The following is a 23,960-nucleotide window of genomic DNA, read 5'->3' on the forward strand; positions in this document are numbered from 1 at the left end:
CCGGTGGGCCGAATGGCCTCCTGCACTGGAGGGATTTTATGACTCTATCTCGGCTGGTCGATCAGTGCAGTACTGAAGGAGGGCCGACCTATCCGAGGTGCCGTCTTTCGGGTGTGACGTAAACCTTGGCCCCTTCATCTCTCTCGGGTAGTTGCAAAGGATCCCCTCGCACTGGAGGAGCAGGGGATTTCTTCTTGATGTCCTTGACCAACCAGATTATCTGGTCATTATCACATTGCTATTTGTGACACCTGATTGTATGCAAATTGACTGCTACATTACAACTGAAACTGTTCTTCGTTGGGTGTTAATTTCTTGGGGGCAATCTGAAGTTGTAAAAGGTGCAACATTCAAGTTGTAAAAGGTGCAACATTCTCCCTTTTTAATGACCCGCTCTTCGCTTTCCTTGAATAGATTCCACACAAACCAGCATCCCGCAAACCCAAGTAAAACAGGCTGTTACTGTGATAGAAATGGTCGACAGATGCGAGTGCCAGAGTGGAAGTTAAGGAGGTTAGTAACCTTTTAGTGACAGCCGTGATATCAGAGTGACGCGCCCCTCCTTTTATAGGGTCTGGAGTGCCTGGTAAGGTGAGAGTTAGAAAGAAAAGTAGCAGAGACTGTCTTGTGTAGACATTGTGGAGAGCCAATTTATTCATATTAATTCTGTACAGAAGAGCAAGTTCAGGTTACAGCTTGGCCAGTGGCAGAATCTCAGAACAGTACAGTCCAAGTAAACTTCAGGTTACAGAATACAGCAGAAAATGCAGCAAAGTCCTTTCCAGGGTTAGCACAGCACTATTCCCAATCACCGAGCTCTTTTACATTTGTCTGGACATAGCACTTGTTAATGAAGCCACAGTGAGTGATTGCTTTCCTCCCCCAATCAATCTTTCTCCCCCTTCCCCACCCCTCGTGAGGGCACCAGTGGTTTAATTTGCTTACAGGTCTTAAATCGTTTACCCGACAATTTACATCTTAAAGGTTTCCTTGGAGCTAACTTCAGTACGTAAATCCTCAGGTAAACGATTTTTTGTGTTCTAGTTTTGCTGTGTATCATTAGTCGTGGGGGTCCCAGATTGTATTTATTTTAAGTTTAGAGTATCCAATTCATTTTCTCCAATTCAGGGCCAATTCAGCATGGCCAATCCACTTACCCCGCACATCTTTGGGTTGTGGGGGTGAGATCCACACCAGCACGGGGAGAATGTGCGAGGAGGCCATTCGGCCCGCCGGGTCTGCACCGACCTTTCAAGCGGACAGTGACCCGGGGCCGGGATCGCGCCCGGGTCCTCAGCGCCCCAAGGCAGCAGCGCTAACCACTGCGCCACCATGCCCCCTGGGGTCCCAAATTGTATGTCAGATGATATAAAGGGAGGAGACAGTCAGATACGATTAGCGTATGTTCTGCTAGCTTGTTGGCTGGCCGGGATTGGACAGATTTTGATCTTTTAGGGAATTGAGGGATACGGGGGGTGGGCAGGAAAACTGGAGTCAAGGCTGGAGATCAGCCGTGATCATATTGAAAGGCAGCGCAGGCTCGAGGGGCCGAACGGTCTACTTCTGCTCCTATTTCTTACGTTCTTACAATATGAGCAGATGGTATCCCATTAGGCTGACTATTGATCTCAAAGCTACCCTATATGTCGGGCCATGTAAAGTACTTGTTTTTTCTTGTCGAAGGAATCTAGGTTGTGCTGATTACTGGTTGAACAAACTGTGTGAGTTAAATGGATTTGCCGTATATTGGTGCGAAGTTTACTTTCGATATTATCCATAAGGAGATGGAATAGTGCATGGCGAGGGCATGTTTGCTTCTCAGTGACTTGAGAAGACCCTGACCTTCATTTCCGTTTCCTCCTATTCTCTCCGTCAGCTGCCTTGCGATCGCTGGCCAAATTGCCTTTGTTCAGGGGTGGGCTGCATCGGTGAGTTAAGGTGCACTATTCCAGCCATCGCAGATGAGCCCAGTCCTGTTTTCACCTGACATGTACACATCGGACCTAGGCAGCGGGAGTCAATGGAACGCGATCAAGGGACAGTTGCCCTGAGTGTCTGATGCCATTTCCCAGTCCAGAACCTCCACTGTTTCCTTGGTTGAGCTTACTGGCCTCCTGCTCTGTCCTATCTTGACATGGTACCACTGACAAACGTCCCCAACCCAGCTAGATTATAATCTCGGACGACACTCCCAGTGCAGTACTGAGAGAGTGCTGCACTGCCAGAGGTGTCGTTTTTTTTTGGATACAACGCTAAATCGAGGCCCTCTTAGGTGGACTTAAGCGATCCCATGACACTATTTCAAAGAAGAATAGGGGAGTTTTCCCCATTGTCTCGGTCAACATTCATCCCTCAATCAACATCACTAAAACAAACTATTCCAGTTTGTGTGAGTTTGCTGTGTGCAAATTGGCTGCCATGTTTCCTGCCTTACAATTGTCATAACATTTCAAAAGTCCTTCACCGGCTGAAAAGTCTTTTGGGATGTCCTGAGGTTGTGAAAGGTGCTATAAAAATGCAAGTCTTTTGTCAATTTTTTATTAAATGTAACCTTGTATTGGTCTGAGAGGCTGAAGACTCTTTCTGTTTCCAGTTGGGTCCAAATTAATGGCTTTTATTTGAGGTTGGGCCTTTGTGAAATAGCGATAAATCACGCTAGCAAATAAATAAGGACTTAAATACGTGTTTACCAGACTTCTGTCATTAAATAAAGGGTCTGATATTTTAACGATATGAACAACAAAACTTGAACTATCCTGAAAAGCATGGCAGCTGCAGCTATAGCTCCACAAATTGTGCCGTCAGCTCCACCCACGGTAGCCCCACCACTACAGCTCTGGCCCCGCCTGCTACAGCATTAGCTCCGCCTACACTACCCTTCACTGCACTAACTACTGCCCCAGCCCTGTCCATTATCACTTGACCTCCACCTAACGCATAATCTACTGCTTTAGCCCCCCCCCCCCACCCCCCGATCTCTACGTAATAAATCCCACCGACTAAAGCCCCCTTGGTTCTCCGCATAAAATCCTGAAGGACCCGCACCTGATACTGATGTCGTACATGCCGGTGACAGTAAAGCCCCTGGCACAGGAAAATGATGCAACGAGGCAGTTAATCGTCAAGGCTTCGGCAGCAGAATTGAGGAGGAAATGGAGGTCGGGAGCAAGGCTTGTTGTGCACTGATGCCGATAATTTCACGGCCGTGGGTGATTAGGGTAAAATAATGTCACTCAACGCAAAAGATCCAAACCTGATTATGAATAAAACCGCGGAATATCCCCCAATCTTAAAAAGAAAGGACTTGCATTGATGTGGCGCCTTACGCGACCGTGGGTCATCCCAAAACACTTTGCAGCCAATGGAGTGCGTTGAAGTGCACTGACTTCTGTAGTGCAGGAACTTAGGGTCGATGTCCATTCACTTCTATGCCTGTTGCCCTACTCCTGGCTAAGTAAATGTTAGTCAATTGTGGAAAATCAAGACTCGCTCCGGTTTTACTAAATTGTGTTGGGCTCTGATGTGTCTTGGCTCTGCAAGTGATCCTCGACCTTTCAGGCATTTGACCATAGGTTTCTGTTTGTTGACTGTAATGTTCATTTTAACTGAATGAGGTAGGGTAGTGTGGTTCATGCCAAGCACAGCTGTGTGTGGCAGTGTTAGAAGTGCTCATTATATTAAAGGTGCCGTTGAAATGAAACCCTCCTCTCCCTCCCATCAACTCGCTGATACCATCTCAACCAATGTTTACTTTTTGACTGATGAATCTTTCTTATCATATTCTAAGAAGAGGGCAGCATAGCGACGCAGTGGGTTAGCCCTGTTGCCTCACGGCGCCGAGGTCCCAGGTTCGATCCCGGCTCTGGGTCACTGTCTGTGTAGAGTTTGCACATTCTCCCCGTGTCTGCGTGGGTTTCACCCCCACAACCCAAAGATGTGCAGGGTAGGTGGATTGGCCACGCTAAATTTCCCCTTAATTGGAAAAAATTTATTGGGTACTCTAAATTTATATTAAAAAAATATTCTACGAAGATACGGGGCCACGGGTCATAGAGCCATAAATATTTACAGCAGGAAGCAGGCCCTTCGGCCCAACTTGTCCATGCTGCCCAGTTTTTGCACTAAGCTAGTCTCAATTGCCCACATTTGGCCCCTATCCCTCTATACCCAGATTTCCCAATTAAATGCTTTTTAGGATGCTTTTAGGTCTTTCAGATATTGTAGCTTGAGGATATTGAACCAGGTTACTTAAGCAAACTCCGGGACCATCTCATACACTCTGGTTCTAACTGTCAACTTATCATCTAAAAATATCAAAGCAACACAAACTCCAAACATCATTGCCTGGTGAGTAAGCACATTGCATGTGGTAAATATTTCGCATCTAAAATCTAGGGATCTTGAGTTTTAAAAGATTTGGTCGCAATTGCCGAGATTAATTTTGATGCACCAGGCACCTCTGTATAATTTCCACCAGTAATCTCACACCCAAACATTGTCAGCACCTTAAAGGAACGTCAGCACCTTCAGTGGAGACTTCTTAAACTTAGGGGGCAATATTTTCCAGCCTTTCCTGCCGGCGGCGACCTCCTGTCCCACATTGCAATTTTCACAGGGGGTTCCCCCCTCAGTTGGCATGTGTCTTCTTAAGGATGGCTGGCAGGGAGGGGGGTGGGTGGGCAGGGGCAGGGGCAAGCAGAATCCTTTCAGCCTGAAAGGAGCAAGGGGTTGCGATAGCGGCTAAGTGAGAGAGGGGGGGAACTTCGAGATGGGGTTGCCCTCTCCCGGGCTATTCAAAACTGCCTCTGTGCCACCTGAGCTGGCAACGGTGGTTGGGTAGCCCTGTTGCACCAACCCCCCCCCCCCCCCCCCCCCCCCCCCTTGGGCATTAATGGCCCTTTGATTTCAATTTGCAAAGCATATGATCAAAATTTTGCTTTAATTGACCTGACAAACACCTCATTGCCACATGGGTGGCACAGTGACCCCATTGTGCTTCAATCAATTGACCAACCTCACAACGTGCCTCGCAAGTCAACCTAAGCTCCACGAAGGCATCGTGGTGATGCCAAGAACACATGTTCCCTCAGGCTCGGTGGGATCCTTAATCAAAAAGTTAAAAGATATTTAAAGAATGTACCTTTCTCCATTTCAGTGGTCCAGGGGTTCCCTTGGGAGCGATAGGAAAAGCTCTTGAGCTCAAAGCAGTTCAACGAAGATATTCCTACCACAGATGGCGGATCAAAGAGCAGGGCTTCAAGTGCCCTCTGTATTTTTAGCGTAAGAATTGGACAGATGACTTAAATCTAGTGGCTCGTCAAAAATAAATCACTTGTGGTAATCCATGTGCGCGCATGGAATTTGGAATGAGTCTTAAGTTAAGCAAGTGAAGTCAATCCATGTCTGTTTATGATTTCTCCTAATGTGTATACTCCCTCTGATGGCATTCCTTTCCATGTACACATCGGAACTGACAGATAAAAGTCATGTTATCCTGTGCCTTGCCAGTTACTATATTTATTTGCAACAGAATATTTCAATAATCAATGCCTCCCACCAACGTAACAGAGCCTGATAAATCCAACTTTTGTATTCAGTCCCTTTCTCAGGATAACACCCCCCCCCCCTCATCTTTTTAGTCTCGAGGGATATCATTCTTTAGTTGACTTACTAGAGCTGTGCTTGTGTGTCAGGTAAAACAAATCCTCCAGTTAATCAGTCATCCTTTTCTATTTTTAAGTGTGAACATCAGTCAGTGTTGAGATTTGAACCCAATTTCGGCCAGTTAAGATTTCATTGTTCAAGCCCAGAGCATGTTGATTCTTTTCAAAGGCATAATTTGCAAGGGAAATCACATAGCGCACATCTGGAATGCACTGTTCGAAAAGGTGGTCGAAACAGTTTTATTAGTGACTTTCTAAGGGAAACTAGATATATATTTGTATATTTGCAAGGCCATTGGGAAAGAGTACGGGGGTAAGACTGACTGAATCGCTACTTCAAAGAGCTGGGCCAGAGAGGATAAATCAAATGGCCTCCTTCCCTCCTTTAAAATTCTATTGCTTGACCAAGACAATTGTGTCAGAATAGTTTCCCTTCGAGCAAGACCAGAGCAGCCAACTAATGAACAATCATCGCTGTCTGCTGTGGGCCAATATTGGTCATTTGGAGTCATAAGGGCTGAGTGAAAACATTCTCCAGAAGTTAAATCCTTGCCAATCAGTGACATCACTTCAAATTGATAGCATTAAACAGGGGACCCTCAGCTTTGTCCAAGTGGGGGGAGATACCCAGAGGAGAATCACAAGCGTTTTGCAGTGGTCTCCTAAAATAACTGGGATTATTCCCAATGCCAACTTAAACATCAAAAGTTGCAGTAGGTTTGTCATCTGTCCAGAGTATTTCAAGTCAGAAGCTCGTGGGTTCAAGTGCCACTGCAGAGACCTGAGCACCAAAACTAGGCCGACACGCTCGGTGCAGTACAGATGGATCTGCACGGTCGGGGGAGCGTTCTTTTGACTGAAGCATTGAGCTGTGGACCCATTTACTCTTTGCGGCAGACGTGAAAATTCCCAATGGCATTGCTTTGGAGACAAGAGGGGAGGTCTCCCCCGGGTCCTGGCTAATACCTGATCATTATGACATTGCTGTCTGTGGGAGCTTACTGTGGGGAAAATTGGCCACGGCATTTCCTGCATTTTGCAACAGCGGCCACACCGCAGAAGAAGTAGCTAATTGGCTATAAAGTGTTTCAGGATATTCCGATGTCGTGAACTAGGCGCCAGAAATGCATATCTTTTCTTGGCGACATCAAATCAAAGACTGGGTGATGGATTTTGATGGAAGCAATTTGGACAAGATCCAATTCTGACCTGGGAGAGACTGGGATAAAATTCATCGAGATGTTCTAAATTTGGCTTTTGGCGGGGATGGTCATGTGTCTTTCAGCGGGAGGCTTTCGTTGCTCATTAACGCAGAAGGGTTTTGTGAAGATGGTCATTTGACTGCTTCGGTGGTAACTTTCTCAAGGACTGCACTAACACTTCTGGACCCAGATAGAAAGTTGGTAGTGTGTGTACGTATACATGTGCGTACATATTGAATTCAGAGTTCCAGGGTTACCTTCAGTTCTGCATTACAAAAATCTATGGTAGCATTGGCTAGAGTGGTAGTCCAATAGGGCTGGATTAAATCTCTGGTGACATGAGTTCAACTTCCTTTGCAGCAGACTTGAATCCAATTAATTAAATGCATCTGGATCACCAAGCTGGTAATGTAGCTATGAAGCTCCTCGGTTTCTACAAGAAACCTATTTGGTTGATTAATGACCGTTTGTTCTAACTGCTCTCTGAAATGGCCTGGCAAGCAATTCATCACCAACCTCTCAAGGGCAATTAGGGATGGGCAACAAATGCTGGCCTTAATTGCCCATGATGTCCCATGAATAGAAAAAGTGTTAAAAATGTAAACAATTCAAAAGGACAATTTACGTCAGGAACCAGAGTTTGAGAATGTGTGAATTCTGGCAGTGTTCAGGGGGTTTAGTATTTGAGTTGGCGGGGGGGACGCTGGGGTGGCGGCCCGCAATAAGTGTCTGTTGTTAAATTCTCGGGCTGAATTCTCCGCCTTCGGGGTTCTCCATTTTGCCAGCAGCCCGGGAGGGGGGGGGGGGGGGGGGGGGGGGGGGTTTCCCGACGGCGTGGGGCTGCCCCACAGTGGGAAACCCCATTGACCGGCCGGCCGGCAAAACGGAGAATCCCGACGGCGGGCCGCACCAGAAAGCTGGCGTGGCGGGACGGAGAAACCAGCCCCCCGTTGGTGTCATTGAACAGGGTGGGACGTTCCTGTGAGCTGCAGTGGGTGGCCGGTTGGCATTAAGGCTGAGTGTGTGTGTAAAAGAGCTCTTCGGTATTGGCACTAAAGTAAAAAGAGCAGAGAGGAAAACAACTGTACATCGCGTTGAAGTTTTAGTTTCAGAAACAGCAAGAGTTACTATGTTATGCTCCGGAATATAATGCTTTCTTAAAAAAAGGATAGAAACAGAAAGTAGAAATATCATATAAACTGCAATAGAACAAGGTACAAAATGGTCACTCCATAGACACCCTGTAGATGTAACAACCATGTTAGTCGCTATGCAAATATGTTCCAGAAAAGAAAAATCATACAGTTGAATCAGGATTGTGTTTTAAAAGTAGGAAATTCACAACCTTTAGAGAGGTGAAGATGGGGGAAAGCTCACCTGCTCAACAATATATCAGTCGACAACCATTTTATATCGTATAATTGTACATTCAAATACAGTGGTTACCTTAATAAAATCGAAAATCCATTTCGTGTGGGGGAGGAAAGAAAATAGGCACAGTCACTAAAAGGCATCATAGAAAATCAATGGCCGCTTCTCACTGTTAGTTCATCCTCCATTGTGCTCAGTAAAGGCTTCTGTAATCCAGGCGCTGTGAACTGGGAGGGGGCCGTTGGGGGGGGGGGGGGGGGGGGGGGTGGGGGGGATGCGGGGGGCAGGGGAGGGCAACCAGACTGTGCAAGGTTCCAGATATCAGCGGACTTAAAACCATCCCAACCACACAGGCACGGATCTCAGCCACGTAAGCCTAGCCATCCATTCTCACTGATCCAGGGCCCCTGGAGTCACACTGCAAAAGCACTGCACACCCAGTTGGCCTAACGGAGGCTGCTGGACAAAGGCACGGGGGGATTCCAATTGGACTTTTTTTTTGTGTCAATTCTTCTTGCCAATACAAAAGTCCTGCAAAAGTATGATTTACAAAATCGTTAAATGTAATCCAAAAGGGAAATAAAACACACCGATTGAGAAAACGACTATCCTTTTAGAAAACGCAAAAAAAAAACCCTTTAGGGTCTGGCAGCTTGCACAGAATGGTCGGGTAGCTGCCATTCTAAATCGGCCAGGATTCATTGAGATAGCAATGATTGGGGGTGCGGGATGGGGGCTGGTGGGATGATTTTTACTTTGCGCCAGGGCGTAAAGCTGGCTGTCCGACATCTCTTTCTATTTCAACAACTTCAATGGAAACAGCCGGTTTGATATCAATGTTTCTACAAGACTATCCTGGATGACTTTACACTGGGCTGCAGCTATCCTCAATGGCACAGATTTGTGGTGGGAGAGTTTATTGAGCAGTTTAACCACGTGTGCTTTATAAAGGGAGCTCTGTGCATAAGCTACTTTCCCCTCTTGTTTTGCCGTCTGCTCTTGTGACTACCCCTTCAGAATTTACTTCCGGGTCACCTATTGGTAGAATGAAAGGAGATCTAATTGAGGTTATACAAGATGATAAAAAAGGTATTGACAAAATAGAAGTAGAGCGGATGCTTCCTCTCGTGGGGCAATGTAGCACGAGAAGTCAGGATGAGGTGTGGCAGATTCAAAACAGAGATGAGAAGAAATTACTTCTCTCAGAGGGTCGTGAATCTGTGGAATTCTCGACCCCCAAAGTGCGGTGGGTGCCGGGATATTGAGCAAATTTAAGGAGGTCGACAGATTTTTAATTAGTAATGGGTTGAAGGGTTATGGTGAATGGGCCGGAAAGTGGGGTCGAGGTCCAGGTGAGGCAGCCACGATTGCATTGAATGGCGGAGTGGGCTCGAGGGGCTGATTTGCCTTAATCCTGCTCCTAGTTCTGATCTTCTTACGTCAATTTGAAAACCCCTTCCTCCTTAAGACCCTGCCCAATCAGTTGCCATAACACTGCTCAAGTCCTCATTGCACGCTGAATGAGAATCTACAGCCTAACTCTTCAATCCTCATTTCATTCTGCTTGTCGTCTCTGAACACACTGAAATGCCATGTGATTGGACAGAAAAGCCTGTAGAAAATGTCGTTTAAACAGTACAACTTGTAAAACATTCGAGCTTGTACTTTTCTGGTATTGTACCTGAGAACAGATATCCATCTAGTGGCCCACAAGGATTCAACCTCGGTTAAATATAGGACAGATTGTGGCGTTTTTATTAAGGTGCTGTTGAATGTATTAATTGTATTGTAATTACCCATAAGGACATTGTAACAAGATGTTCACTTTCCTGGGATTTTACCTGCAGGCTTCCTTTGATAATGGACACAGATTTGCAGCATATGTCAATTATGCTTCTGTTGCACCGAGGGATTTAGGAATGGATTCTTCATGCCTGCTTGTGTACCCAGTGTGATTAATGCACAATGATGCTCCCTTATTTGTAGCACACTTTTTTCCCCCCCCCCGTACATTAATAAAACCTGGGGAGTTTTAAAACTGTGATCCCTGGCCAAGATAGCAAATAGACGTCTACATGAGTTTAAGGACTTTTGCGAGACTGAACTGCCATTGTCTGTTACTTGTCCCACTCAGTCAGTGGCAGGCATGGGGAATCTGACCTTTTGTGTAATAATGTAAGATGCAAGATAAAGAATGATACCCAGGTCAGCACTGCTGCCTCACCGCACCAGGGACCCGGGTTCAATTCCGGCCTCGGGTCACTGTCTGTGTGGAGTTTTCACATTCTCCCCCTGTCTGTGTGGGTTTCCTCCGGGTGCTCCGGTTTCCTCCCACAGTCCAAAGATGTGCAGGTTAGATGGGTTGGCCATGCTAAATTGCTCCTCAGTGTCCAAAAGGTTAGGTGGGGTTAGGGCTGGGGATTGGGCCTAGGTAGGGTGCTCTTTCAGAATCTCGGTACAGACCGATGGGCCAAATGGCCTCCTTCCACATTGTGGGGATTCTCTGCTCCCTCTCCTGATTCTTGCTCCCACTGACTGGCTGCTGACTCACTATTACCTGTTTTTGTCATGTGAAATGTCCATATGGGTCTGAGCCCTTATATCTGTTAAATTGCTCTTCGTGTCCAAAAAGGTTAGCTGAGGTTACTGGGTTGAGGGGATAGGGTGGAGGTGTGGGTTTAAGTAGGGTGCTCGTTCCAAGGGCCGGTGCACACTTGAGTGTCACCCTGTCACTCCTTCTGCACTGTTGATTTTATGATCTGTGACCTCTAACACACCTGAGCACTTCCCAGGACAGACACGAGAGAGCAAGTAGGCATAGTAATTCTGGCTAATGCTTTTTGAGCTCCAGTGTGCCAATGCTGCTTGGCATTGGATAACTCTGCACCGATTCGCCATTGATACCTGCACCTCCCCGACCTGCAAATCTCACTGTGCCAGCTACGCACTTATCCATTGAGCCACGGAGGGAAGTGACATGAAGGAGGAACTTGCCCCCCCTCATTCCACCCTGTGCTTTCGTTACAGCGAAAACAGGCTCGATTGTGTCACCCTGTCAACATTGATTTCATCAATGGCAGAGGTGTGAGGGGACAGGAACGGGCACGAAACAAACATGCATTTTTAGAATTTCACCTTCCGTTTCGAAGAATTTGAGGATTCCTTTGCACGGAACAGTTTTAGGGGGAAAATTCCAACCGGGAGGAATAAAATGAATCGGACCTTCAGGGATAAGAAGTTTCAGTTAGGCGAATGACGGACAGGGCACAAATCGACAGTCGCTGGAATTGGAAAGTGATCACAGATAGAATAGAATCCCAGATGTTGCTGATTGCAAAGTCAAACATTATCCTTGTATCTCGCCACAATTTATAACCGGCTATCGCTCTTCCATCCCGCTCAATGGCAATTCTCTAAATTCTCTAAACACTGCAGACGTCATATTCATTTATCAAGGAAGGTCCAATAAAAAAAATTAAACAAATTATCTCTACCCAGAGCATGGTTAGAATGTGGAGTTTGCAACCACATTGAGCCGTTGAGGCAAGCAGTACAGATGCCTTTAAGGGAAGGCTTGATAAATAAATAGGGGAGAAAGGAATAGATGGCAATGTAGAGAAGATTGGATGAAGTAAGATGGGCGGAGTCTCATGCAGAGCATAAACCCCAACATGGACCCGTTGGGCCGAGTGGCCTGTTTCTGTGCTGTAAACCCTGATGTAAACCTCAAAGTTTTCAGGGGTAAAGAGTAATGTTGTCCCGGGTGGTGGCTATGCCATTGTTGTTAGTTGAGCTTTAAAAGAGAGGATTGCTAATGGAGGAAGGAAGGATAGACAAGACAGTCCCTCCCAGTTCACAGCACTGGCAGTGTGATTAGTAAAATGAGGTTAAGGTCAGTAAGAGATAGGGTGACCGGAAAGGCTGGACAGGCGGTCACATGACAGTACAGCACTTACAAGGCTTTTTCTTGTCAGTACCTGTGACTGGCTCTGTCCCAGTGTCTGTCCCTTCATTCTCTTCCGCTGAGAGCGTCTCGGAAGCTTCCGTCATGGACTTGCCAGCCACCAGTTCGGCTGCGTTGCCGTCTATTGTCGAGATGTCCGTCACCGTCTTCTCTCGCAGTGACTTCTCATCGTCTTCGTCGATCAGCACCAGCTCCGCTTGGATGGCGCCCTCGTAGCCCAGCAGTTTGTTTGTTTCCTCCTCGTCCTCCACATTCTGATAGCCCATGAAGATCATTGTCACTGGGTGCTCGGCGCTGGCTTTGGGGGCCTCCCCCGTTGGTATCTGGCAGATTGTTTTCCCCGCATGGCCTGGGTGATGAGCTTTGGGGACCATTTCCAGCTTCGCCTCCTTGTGGATCATGTCTTTCTTATGCCCACTGTCCCCGGGGCTCCTCGAGTTGTCAGGCGAGGCACTACTCTCCGACACAGTCAGTGATTCTGACAAACCTTTGTTGCCGCTCACATTTATTCTCCCTGCTCTGTGTATCAACTGGTCCACTTCCGACGTGCTCAAGTGATGCACTCCATTCTCCACCACTGCACCCGCAGAACATACCTCATACACAACCTTGCTGCCATCATCATACACTTTAACCCCTCGCTGGTGAACTCCCTCAGGGCTGAAGGCAGCTGTAGAGAGCACCTTGGTTTCTCCTGTTAGTTTGTCCTTCTGTACGTTGACTTCCATGGCATACATTGCTGGAACAGCAAAAAAAACAAAACAAAGGCATAACCAATCAAGCATCTAGCTTAAACATTCTCACAAATCTAGGGCCAGAGCTTCCGCCTTGGACGCAATACAGCCACACATTTCGACCCAAGTTACACGGGTTTTAAGACGTTTTCTCTACTTGAGTTTCTGTTCAAACTCATTTGCATATTGTTGAACACAAAACCTGCCACGAGCAAGTGTTTCGGAACGTCATTTTTAACAAAAATTGTTTCTGCTTCAAAGGATATCCCTTGACCTAATTAGGAACAGAGGGATTTGATTCATCCACCTGAGATGGGGTGATTAGAAAAGAAAAGAAACGTCTGGATCAGCATCAGATCGCTAAGTAGCTGAAGGCACACACGTGGAACATAGAATCCCTACAGTGTTGAAGGAGGCCATTCGGCCCATCGAGTCTGCACCAACCCTCCAAAAGAGCATTCTACCTAGGCCCACTCACCCGCCCTATTCCTGTAACCCTGTAACTCCACCTAACCTGCACATCTTTGGATATTAAGGGGTTCTCTATCATGGCCAATCCACCCAACATGCACATCTTTGGATAGTAAGGGGCAATTTATCCTGGCCAATCCATCTAACCTGCACATCTTTGGGCTGTGGGAGGAAACCGGAGCACCCGGAGGAAACCCACGCAGACACGGGGAGAAGGTGCAGACTCCGCACAGACAGTGGTGACATTAAAAAAATCACCCACACCAAACCATTTGCCAGCATCATTTATGCACAGGCACCAATTTTTTGGTAAATTGAAAAATAAAATCTGTCTGAAGGGTTTTACAATGCTCCTGCCAGCGTCCCCGTGTCTGAAAGGACCAGCTTGATTAGTTGGAGTGTACTCAGAGACTGCAAACCGGTGCAATCAGCGAAAACGTGTCGTGGTGATTCATTTGACCTTGGGAGGAGGCCAGAGTTGTGGGTGAAGCCAGTTCCATAGCGCAATGCTTTTGAAACCTGATTGTGGAAATCTTGTGCACCATGCAATATGCACTTAAAATCCTGCAATTTCCGTGCAGGTCTGGAGGATGTTGGTACAGAGAAAAACCCCAAATGCAACAAAATGGAAACTCCCGGCCCAGATTTTTCATTCGCTAACATTTTTTCTTAACTTTCTTAAAATTTCTAGACTTTGGAATTGCCAGTTTAAACAACAGGTCGAGGAAGGGATTTCCAGAACGTTGGCTCTCGGCAGCAGAAGGCATGACCATCGATTGTGGAATGCAGCAAACTACGCCATCATTGGCTGTCTGAGACCTTTGTAGGGCGGCAGGAGACTACAGAGCATAGTCCCTTCATCAGGAGAGACTTGTCACCTGATGAAGGAGCTACGCTCCGAAAGCTAGTGATTCCAAATAAACCTCATGGACTTTAACCTGGTGGTGTAAGACTTCTTACTGTGCCCACCCCAGTCCAACGCTGAGGATGATGGATGAACGGGACTTGGCGTAAATGAAAACATGAACAGCGGAGTTTTTGATGAGCTCAAGTTTAGAGAAAGTGGAAAATGCAAAGGGCAAATAGCTGATGGCTCAGCCTTTGGACTAGTGATCCACGGGGCCCAGGCTAATGTCTGGGGACAACGGGTTCAAATCCCCCCAGGGCAGCTGGTAGAATTTCAATTCAGCTCACAAAGCCTGGAATTGAAAGCTAGTCTCAGCATTGTTGTTAAAAATCCATTTGGTTCACCGAGGGAAGTAAGTCGGCCATTCATACCTGGTCTGGCCTACATTTAACCCCAGATCCACAGCAACATGTTGGATTCTTAACGGCCCTCTAAAATGGCCCAGCAAGTCATTCATCTCAAGGGATAATAGTGATGGGAAGCAAATGCTGGCCTTGCCAGCAACACCCACATCCCATGATAGCCAGGTTTTCAAACTGTGTGGTTAATTACTACACCACGTGGCGTTTTAACCGACTCCTCCGCCGGGAAGTTCTGTCAGCGTACGAGTTAAACGGGGCATTCAAATTCCGATGCGGATTTTGTAAAATTTGCAAATCTGCAGCATTAATTTCTTCACTGTCGCCGAATCAACATGCTGGAACTCCCTCCCTAACAGCACTGTGGTTGTACGCAGAACTTGGAGCAGGACACAGATACACACCAGCAGGTAGCACTGAAGGTAGCCGTAGGTAACAGCTCTGAAGAGAGAACGAATTCACAAAAAGCATCTTCTCCACATTTGAGACTACGAGCTTTATTAAGACACGAGTAACAACACATACGCCACCTGGACCGATACTGTTCAATAAGGCAGCAGCTCACCAGCACCTTCTCAAGGGCCATTAGGGATGGGCTAATGGTGCCATATTTCGTGGACAAATAAAAATAAAATTAGTTGGACAGCAGGTGGGTTAGGTTGTGGCTTAGGAGATGACACCTTTAAGTCACGATGACAGTGGGTTCAAATCCTCCTCTGCCCCCAGGTGCCTGAGCGCTGAACTTAGGTGGACACTGCCAGTGTGGCATTGAGGGAGTGCTTCGGAAAATCTCTCATCTTTCAAACAGGGTGCTAAACTAAGACCGTCTGCCCTCAGAGTGTGTTCGCTCCAGCACCCTGCACAATATTTATCTCGCCATGTCACTAAGAGAGAACAGCTGGCTATTATTACACTGCTGTTTGTGGGAGCTGGCTGCATGCAAATTGACAGTCACGCTCCCTACATCATAACAGTGACTGCCCTTCGCGGGCCGTGAAGGGGCTTTTGAGATGCCCTGAGGTTGTGGAAGGTATTGATCTGGGCAGCAGACTGTGATTATTTAAGCAATGGGGGTGCGGAGAGCAGTAGCTGGAACGATTTCAAGTGTAAGATCAACGACCTGTGAAGAAAAGTTAAAGAATTTATGACTGCGGCCTACAAAGAAGGCATGCCAAAAACGATAACTAATGGCATAATAAATGTTGCAGTACAGCTGGACTTAAATCATATAAATCCTGTACATCTGAATTAGGCAGGGTTCAAAAATCAGAGTTTATCACGATTGACATTATGTAGAATACTAAAGGGACAAGTATCAGGCAGGCAGGGAGGGATCTATTCAATGTCTTATGTTGTTTATGTAGATTTGAACAATCTGGAACAGCTCTATCTTCTTGCCAATGTGCATAGAACATAGAACAGTACAGGCCCTTCGGCCCTCGATGTTGTGCCGAGCAATGATCACCCTACTCAAACCCATGTATCCACCCTATACCCGTAACCCAACAACCCCCCCCCCACCTTAACCTTACTTTTTAGGACACTACGGGCAATTTAGCATGGCCAATCCACCTAACCCGCACATCTTTTGGACTGTGGGAGGAAACCGGAGCACCCGGAGGAAACCCACGCACACACGGGGAGGACGTGCAGACTCCGCACAGACAGTGACCCAGCCGGGAACCGAACCTGGGACCCTGGAGCTGTGAAGCATTTATGCTAACCACCATGCTACCGTGCTGCCCCCGTGCAGTGCTCATACAATTGATTAGGACTAGTAGTGACCAAGGTTATATGTGTAGTGGCCACAAAGGACATGGGGTTCGGCAATATGAGTTCCCCGGATTAAGCGGGTGGGACCTCGCCCAATGAGGAACGAGCAGTGGGTGTTTAAAACCCACTTGGACTGTCAAGCTGTATTATGGGCCTGTTGGGGAGGTTTGGAGGGTTCTTGGGGTACAAGCTGAAAGTCGGGAAAAGCGAGATATTCCCGGTGAATGAGCTGGCACAGCGGGCTAATTTAGGAGGGAATGCCATTTACGGTAGAGAGGGATAGGTTTAGGTATTTGGGGATTCAGGTAGCGAGGGAATGGACGGGGCTCCACAAGTGGGACTTAACGAAGCTGGTGGAGGAGACCAGGGAGGATCTTAGGAGGTGGGATACACTGCGCTTAACGTTGGCGGGGAGGGTCCAAGTGGTGAAAATGAATATTTTGCTAAGGTTCTTGTTTAACTTTCAGGCTCTCCCGATCTTTATACCAAAGGCCTTTTTACGGAAAGCGGACGTGATCATTTTGGACTTTGTATGGCAGGGAAGGTGCCGAGGGTGGGGAGGACCCTGCTACAGAGGCAGAAGGGGGGGGGGGGGGGGGGCAATTAATTATTTTTTTATTTTCTGGTAGCACGGTAGCATTGTGGATAGCACAATTGCTTCACAGCTCCAGGGTCCCAGGTTCGATTCCAGCTTGGGTCACTGTCTGTGCGGAGTCTACACATCCTCCCCGTGTGTGCGTGGGTTTCCTCCGGGTGCTCCGGTTTCCTCCCACAGTCCAAAGATGTGCAGGTTAGGTAGATTTACCATGATAAATTGCCCTTAGTGTCCAAAATTGCCCTTAGTTTTGGGTGGGGTTGCTGGGTTATGGGGATAGGGTGGAGGTGTTGACTTTGGGTGGGGTGCTCTTTCCAAGAGCCGGTGCAGACTCGATGGGCCGAATGGCCTCCTTCTGCACTGTAAATTCTATGAAATTCTATGATTAAGGGGCAATTTAGTGTGGCCAATCCACCAAGCCTGCACATCTTTGGGTTGTGGGGGTGAAACCCACGCAAACACGGGGAGAATGTGCAAACTCCACACGGACAGTGACCCAGGGTAAGGGATTCGAACCCGGGTCCTCAGCGCCACAGTCCCAGTGCTATCCACTGCGCCACATGCCGCCCCTGCTTCATTATTATTGGGCGGCGAATGTGGACAAGGTGCAGCTGTGGTGGGAAGAGACAGAGGTAGAGTGGATTAGGATGCAGGAGGAATCTTGTAAAGGGTCTAGTTTGAGGGCTATGTTGATGGCAGCTTTGCCAAAAGCTCCGAGTAGGTATTCAGGGAGCCCGGTGGTGCAGTCCACGGTGACGATATGGAATCAGCTGAGGAGGCATTTTAGGGTGGCAGGGCTGTCGGTGCTAACACGAGAATCATGGGTTTGAGCCGGGGGGGATGGATAGTGTATACAGGAGGTGAAGGGAAGTGGGGCTGGTCAATGTGAGGGATCTGTATTTGGAGGAAGGGTTCACCAGTCTGGAGGAGCTAAGGGAGAGAGTAGAGCAGCCGAGGGGGAGTGAGTTCAGGTATCTGCACATTAGGGACTTTGCGCGAAAGGTCTGGAGGGGGTTCCCTAGGTTGCCGGGATGCACCCTGCTGGAGCGACTGCTTCTTCCGAATGTGGAAGGGGAGGGAAGCATAGGGGATATATATAAGTGGCTGGGGGAGCAGGGAGGCGAGCGCGTGGTGAAGATCAAGGAGAAATGGGAAGCGGAGTTGGGAAGGGAGATCAATTGGGGAGCATTGAGTAAGGCACTGCGTAGGGTAAACGGGACCTCCTCTTGTGCAAGGGTGAGCCTGATACAGTTTAAGGTGGTGCACAGGGTGCATCTGACTCGGGCGAGAATGAGTGGGTTCTTTCAGGGGGTAGCAGATGAGGGTGAGAGGTGTGGGCGGGGGCCAGCGAATCACGCGCACATACTTTGCGTTTGCAAAAAATCGGGAAGATTCTGGGCGGGAGTGTTCGCGGTCTTAGCCAGGATAGTGGAGGAGGAGGTGGATCCAGACCCCTTGGTGGCGATATTTAGGGGTTTCAGAGAAGCCGGAGCTCATGGAGAGGAGGAAGGCCGATGCCTTGGCGTTCGCCTCTCTGATTGCACGGCGGCGAATTTTACTGGAGTGGCGGGTCGGCATCGCCACCGGGGGTAGAGTCTTGGTTGGGTGACCTGCACGGCTTCCTGCGATTAGAGAAGATAAGGTATGAGTTAAGGGGCTCTGCAAGGGGGTTTGAGAAAAGGTGGGGGATGTTTGTGACCGTGTTTGAGGGGCTGTTCGTCGCAGGCGGTGGGGGGGGGGGGGGGGGGGGGGGGGGGGGGGGGTTAAAAACAGGAAAATTCTGTACAGACTGAATAGTTGATTGCTGGGAAGTATGTTTCCCGGGGTGTTTATTTGCTGTAATCTGTCTTCACACATGTTTGTAATAAAATACATTATGGACTGTCAAGCCGTAGGTGTCAGAGTTCTGACCTGAGAGCTGTAGCCGCTGTAGCCGCTTCTCTCGTTACTTCAATAAGGGGATTTGTTGCTGGAAAATGGCCTTGGCAAAGTTGTTACAGTATCAAACCCCAGAATGATAGAGAGGCGTTCTTTTAAAATCGGATAATTAAAATTTCAGCATGCACCAGTGTCAGCTGTGGTGCTGTGGGAAGCACTCTTCCCTCTGACTCCGAGGTTTGCTGGTTCAAGACCCACTGTCGGTGTGGGAGCTTCTGGCCCCGCCCATTACCGGGATCGCCTGGGGCCCACCGACGGCCGGAAAATCCCGTCTCAGACTCGAGCCTATAAATCACACAGGGCGGTATTCTCCGGCCTCCCAGCTGCGTGTTTCTCGGCAATGGGAGGCGACGTGCTGTTTGCCGGCGGCGAGTTCTCTATTCCCGCTGCTGTCAATGGGAATGCTGATTGACGTCACCCCGTGCCGCCGGAATATCCGCGGGCGGGGGTGTGTTGCCAGCGGGACCAGGGGGGCACTGCCGCCAGGGAATTCTGGCCACAGTGTGCCGGACTGACGGACCGTCGGATGAGATGTCGAACTGAGGCCACATCTCTCCGCTCGAGCGGATGCGTAGGTCCAATGGCACTATTTCAAAAGAGAGCCAGGGAGTGATCCCAAGTGCGCCAGCCGATATTTATCCCTCAATCCACATCCCAGAAACAAACAGCATGGCCGTGGCCACATTGCTGTTTGTGGGATCTCACTGTGTACAAACTGGCTGCAGCGTTTCCATCATTCCATGAAGAACTATGCTTCAAAAGTACTTCATTGCCTGATTTGGGGCCTCTGATGGTTGCGAGAGGTGCTATATAAATGCAGTCTTTTCTTTCCTAGTTAACACTGCCGGTCCGGGGGGGGGGGGAGTCCCAGGCTCTGTGTCTGGTCGGTGTGAAACTGGCCACCTTTAGCCAGAGGGCAATTGCGGGAGAATAATATTGGTCACAGCAAAACAAAATTCAGTCACCATTCCTGGTCAATAAATGGAGGTGGGGGCGGCGGGGTGGGGGTGGGGAGGGGAGGGGGAATTAGAACAAGGTTAATGCTGCAGCTGGCACTCCCTGTCTCAGACACACCTGTGGGCAACAATCAATTGGAAGAAAAGCACGGAGCCAATTGGACGGGGGGGATAAAGCAACTGCTTGTAGCCTGGTCCATCGAGATGTTGCAGGCCTCACAGTTCCTTCACTGTTATTTTGTCATACAATGTGTACAGCACAGAAGGAGGCCATTCAGCCCATCTCACCTGTGCTGGCTCTTTGAATGAGCCATAAAATATCTCTCCCTTTGAAAGTCCTCACTGAATTCGATCTTGTTGAATGAAGGAAAATCTTACCTCTGTGTCTAGCCTCTGGTTCTTTTTGCCAGTGACCTGGATCCTCCAGTCACTGACGCCCGCCCCTCTCCCATTCTCTCCTTCTGTCGGAACCCTTCATACTGCTTAACGCCTCTATTAAATCCCTCCTTCGCATTCTCTCTTTAAAGGAGAAGAATGCCAGCTCCATCCCTCCAAGCCACAGAATCCCCCCCCCCCCCCCCCCCCGGTGCCATTCTAGTAAAGTCGCTTCGGCATCCTCCCCAAGGCCTATGACATCCTCCCTAAAGTCTGTGACCGGGAATTAGACACAACTGAGGGCGAAACCCACCGTTTTCGGAAAGGTTTCACCCAACTTCCTCGTTCTTTCTGTGCGTGGTACCACCAGAATTGGCAAATCCGAGGCCGGGGGGGGGGGGGGGGGGGATGCTTTTCGTGACTGCCTTCTGGACCGGTCCTGCCACCTTGGAAAAGGTACGCCTCCCCGAGTCTCTCTTTCAAAATCGTGCCGTTCGCTTCACATTGACACTCCCCTGCCACTTACCCGGCACCTTCTGTCTGCCGCCCTGCCCTTTCATCGCCTCTGTCCTTTGTGAGCAAAGAGCCGGAAGGTCGGGTCGCCGGTAAAACCCGTAATTCACTGCATCTGTTGGTGGTGCGAGGGGGCGGGAGGGGGAGGTGGGAAAACAAAACAACTGGTCGCACTAAGAGACTCGCTGCTGATACAGCAGAGTTCCCGGGAATGCTGTATTAAACCAGAACAATAAAGGACAGCACCAGCACCAGGCTTTTTGTTTTTTGCACTCCACAGCTGGATCAGAGGGAACAATGAGCGGCCTCGCAATCTCATGATTGGCGTTGAACAGAGTAGCTGAGGCAGGAAATATCGAGGCTCGCACTGCAAGCCGCTGGAAATTCAATTCAATCGGGGTTTCGCGAATTTTGAATAGGGCTCCCCGACACACCCACATCACAGATCATTGATTACAGCAGCATTGAGTGTGTGTGTGTGTGAGAGAGAGAATGCACAGCGATCTCAAAATGCAAAGCTCCCCCCCCACCCCCACTCCTCCAGCACACCACAGAAAACGGTTCCGCTCACAACTCCTTTTTATAATTCATCTTCGATTGTCAATGGTTTCCACTTATCCCTCGGGCTGTTTAGCACAGGGCTAATTCGCTGGCTTTGAAAGCAGACCAAGCAGGCCCAGCAGCACGGTTCGATTCCCGTAACAGCCTCCCTGAACAGGCGCTGGAATGTGGTGACTAGGGGCTTTTCACAGTAACTTCATTGAAGCCTACTCGTGACAATAAGCGATTTTCATTTAATTTAATTTAATTTCATTATCCCCTCTCAATATTTTTTGCAATGCCAGTCATTGCTGTCACCCGACCCCTGCTGCCCACTCTCAGCTTTCGTGCGTATCAACTCAGTCCAAAACATTCGTTCCCCCAACTTGTCTCAGTTACAATTGTGGGAGAAAATAATTGCTTCCGACATCATTGCTGAACTATTAATTATTTTTAGCGTTGCGGAACGCCTGTATTTCCTGCCGTAGATTTTTGTGAGACAACAGTGCAGCAATGTACGTACGGCTTCTCCCCTTAGTACAATGGGCACGATGTCTTCACCAATGTTCTTAACACCTTTTTCAAGGTGCTGATGCCGGTCAACATGAGGTCTAATGGCAGAAGCAACCATGTCCTATCTGTGCCCGGCCTCCCGTTGAAGGTACAGCCCCCAGTTGTGGAGCAAATTAAATCAGGGATGTGCAAAGTGGGGGAGTGTGGAGTTTTTTGGGGGCCGGATTGTCCGGCCCATCAGTCGCGTTTTCCTGGGCGGTGCCCCCCGACCCCCCAGCCGGCAGCGGGTTTCTCCGCTCCCGCAGCCGGCCAATGGGGATTCTCATTGTGGCCACCCCCCAGGGAAACCCTCGGGCGTGGGTGCACTGCCAGCGGAGCTGAGGCTTCCGCGGACAGACAATCCCGCTGAAAGTATTTAACTAAACAGAGAGCTAGCCGTGACTGGTTGTGTTCTTGCTTGACATCTACGAACAAGTATTTTCACTCAGGGACTCAGTGCGTTGTTCCTGGATGTTTTTTTTTGTCTCCATCATATGTGGAGTCATTCTGCTGCTTTCGAAGGATCAGGATAGCGGGCAGCTGTTCAAACCCAATGAAGTGGGTTCTGGTACTCGGGCATGTTATGATTTTTATCTACATTTCAGACGCGACCTACCCAAATGGGGGCAGAGTCCCATAGCGCGTGATTAGCCGAGTGTTTCCCCGTGCTTGGAGTGCCCAGAAACACCCCGCTATCTAACGCCCATCTGGGTAGATCCGGAGCCTCAGCAGGGAACTCCCCAACGAGGCCCCACTTAGCCCCGTTTTCTGCTCTGGGGAACTCCGCTCGCCTGAACTCCTCAGTGCAGCGAGAGATCGGGGCGCCATTTTTAAACGGCATCCCCGATCTCTCGAGCCCCCAATGCGACCTCCGGTCGACCCCCAACTCACTATAAGGAGGTCCCTGCCCTCCTCCCTGTACCCGCGTAGGGCACCCCTCAGCCCAATCACCACCTTGCAAAAAGTGCCAGCTTGGCACCTCGGCAGTGCTAGCCTGGCACCCTGATAATGCCACCAACCAGCTTCTGCGTCGTAACAATTCCGCCATTTGCCACTTGAGCAGGACATGAACCCATAACCTTCTGACACAGAGGCAAGGACACTGCCACTAAGCTACAGGTGACGGCTCCATTATTTCCTGCTTTGTGCTATTTGGACCTTGTCCACCTACTGGTTCAGGAAGGTCAATCATTGCTTTCTCATGGGTCGGGCAGCAGGGTAGCACAGTGGTTAGCACAGTTGCTTCACAGCTCCAGGGTCCCAGGTTTGATTCCCGGCTTGGTGCCCTGTCTGCGCGGAGTCTGCACGTTCTCCTCGTGTCTGTGTGGGTTTCCCCCGGGTGTTCCGGTTTCCTCCCACAGTCCAAAGATGTGCAGGTTAGATGGGATTGACCATCCTAAATTACCCTTAGTGTCCAAAGAGGTTAGGTGGGGTTACTGGGTTTCGGGGATAGGTTGGAAGTGTGGGCTTAAAATGGGGTTCATTTTCCAAGGGCCGGTGCAGACCCGATGGGCCAAATGGCCTCCTTCTGAACTGTAAATTCTATGAAATTCTACGACTGAACTCTAAACCAGTAGCCCACTACAGTTCCGATTAACAACCCGAGATGCAGATAAGCTAACTAGAAGTTGGATTTAAACCTTATATGTGGTCGGGTCCTTGCTCTTTAGTTCTCTGTACAGAAACAGGCTCCAGCCCAGAGCACAATGACCTCCACCACAGACAGGGCAAAGAGGCAGGGAGGCAGTTTCTGAATCCACCCCAACTGAATCAGAGAAATCGAACTCGGGGCTGTTGGCACTAATCTAATACACCCCAACCATCCAACCAACTGCCCCCCCCCCCCCCCCCCCCCCAAAGGAGTCTGAGTTGCTGTGGCAACATACACGTCTACATGTCTGTTGTAGCCTGAAGCTCCGAATAGTGATGTTAGAGGCTCCAACATTCTTTCCATCACATGGATGACCAGGAATCTTTCCCCATACATTGTGTGTATTGGAAGGATTTACAAGTTGAAACTCAACCTGTTTGGCCACATTATGAATGC

General features: G+C 48.8%; 1 protein-coding gene across 5 annotated transcripts in view; it reads right to left on the minus strand.

Moving 5' to 3' along the window:
• The window catches only part of LOC119970129 (paralemmin-2-like), a 446,039-nt gene that overhangs the window by 207,511 nt on the left and 214,568 nt on the right, over positions 1 to 23,960 (minus strand). For 3 of the 5 annotated variants that reach the window (XM_038804197.1, XM_038804199.1, XM_038804200.1), the window contains one exon: positions 12,214 to 12,939. In XM_038804197.1, the coding sequence (XP_038660125.1) occupies positions 12,214 to 12,939 (726 nt within the window). Of the gene's footprint in view, positions 1 to 8,509; positions 8,768 to 12,213; positions 12,940 to 20,834; positions 21,208 to 23,960 lie in introns of those variants that run through there. The other 2 variants (XM_038804198.1, XM_038804201.1) reach the window with 2 other exon arrangements.

Source organism: Scyliorhinus canicula, chromosome 8 (genome assembly GCF_902713615.1).
Source record: "Scyliorhinus canicula chromosome 8, sScyCan1.1, whole genome shotgun sequence".
Lineage (NCBI taxonomy): Eukaryota > Metazoa > Chordata > Chondrichthyes > Carcharhiniformes > Scyliorhinidae > Scyliorhinus > Scyliorhinus canicula.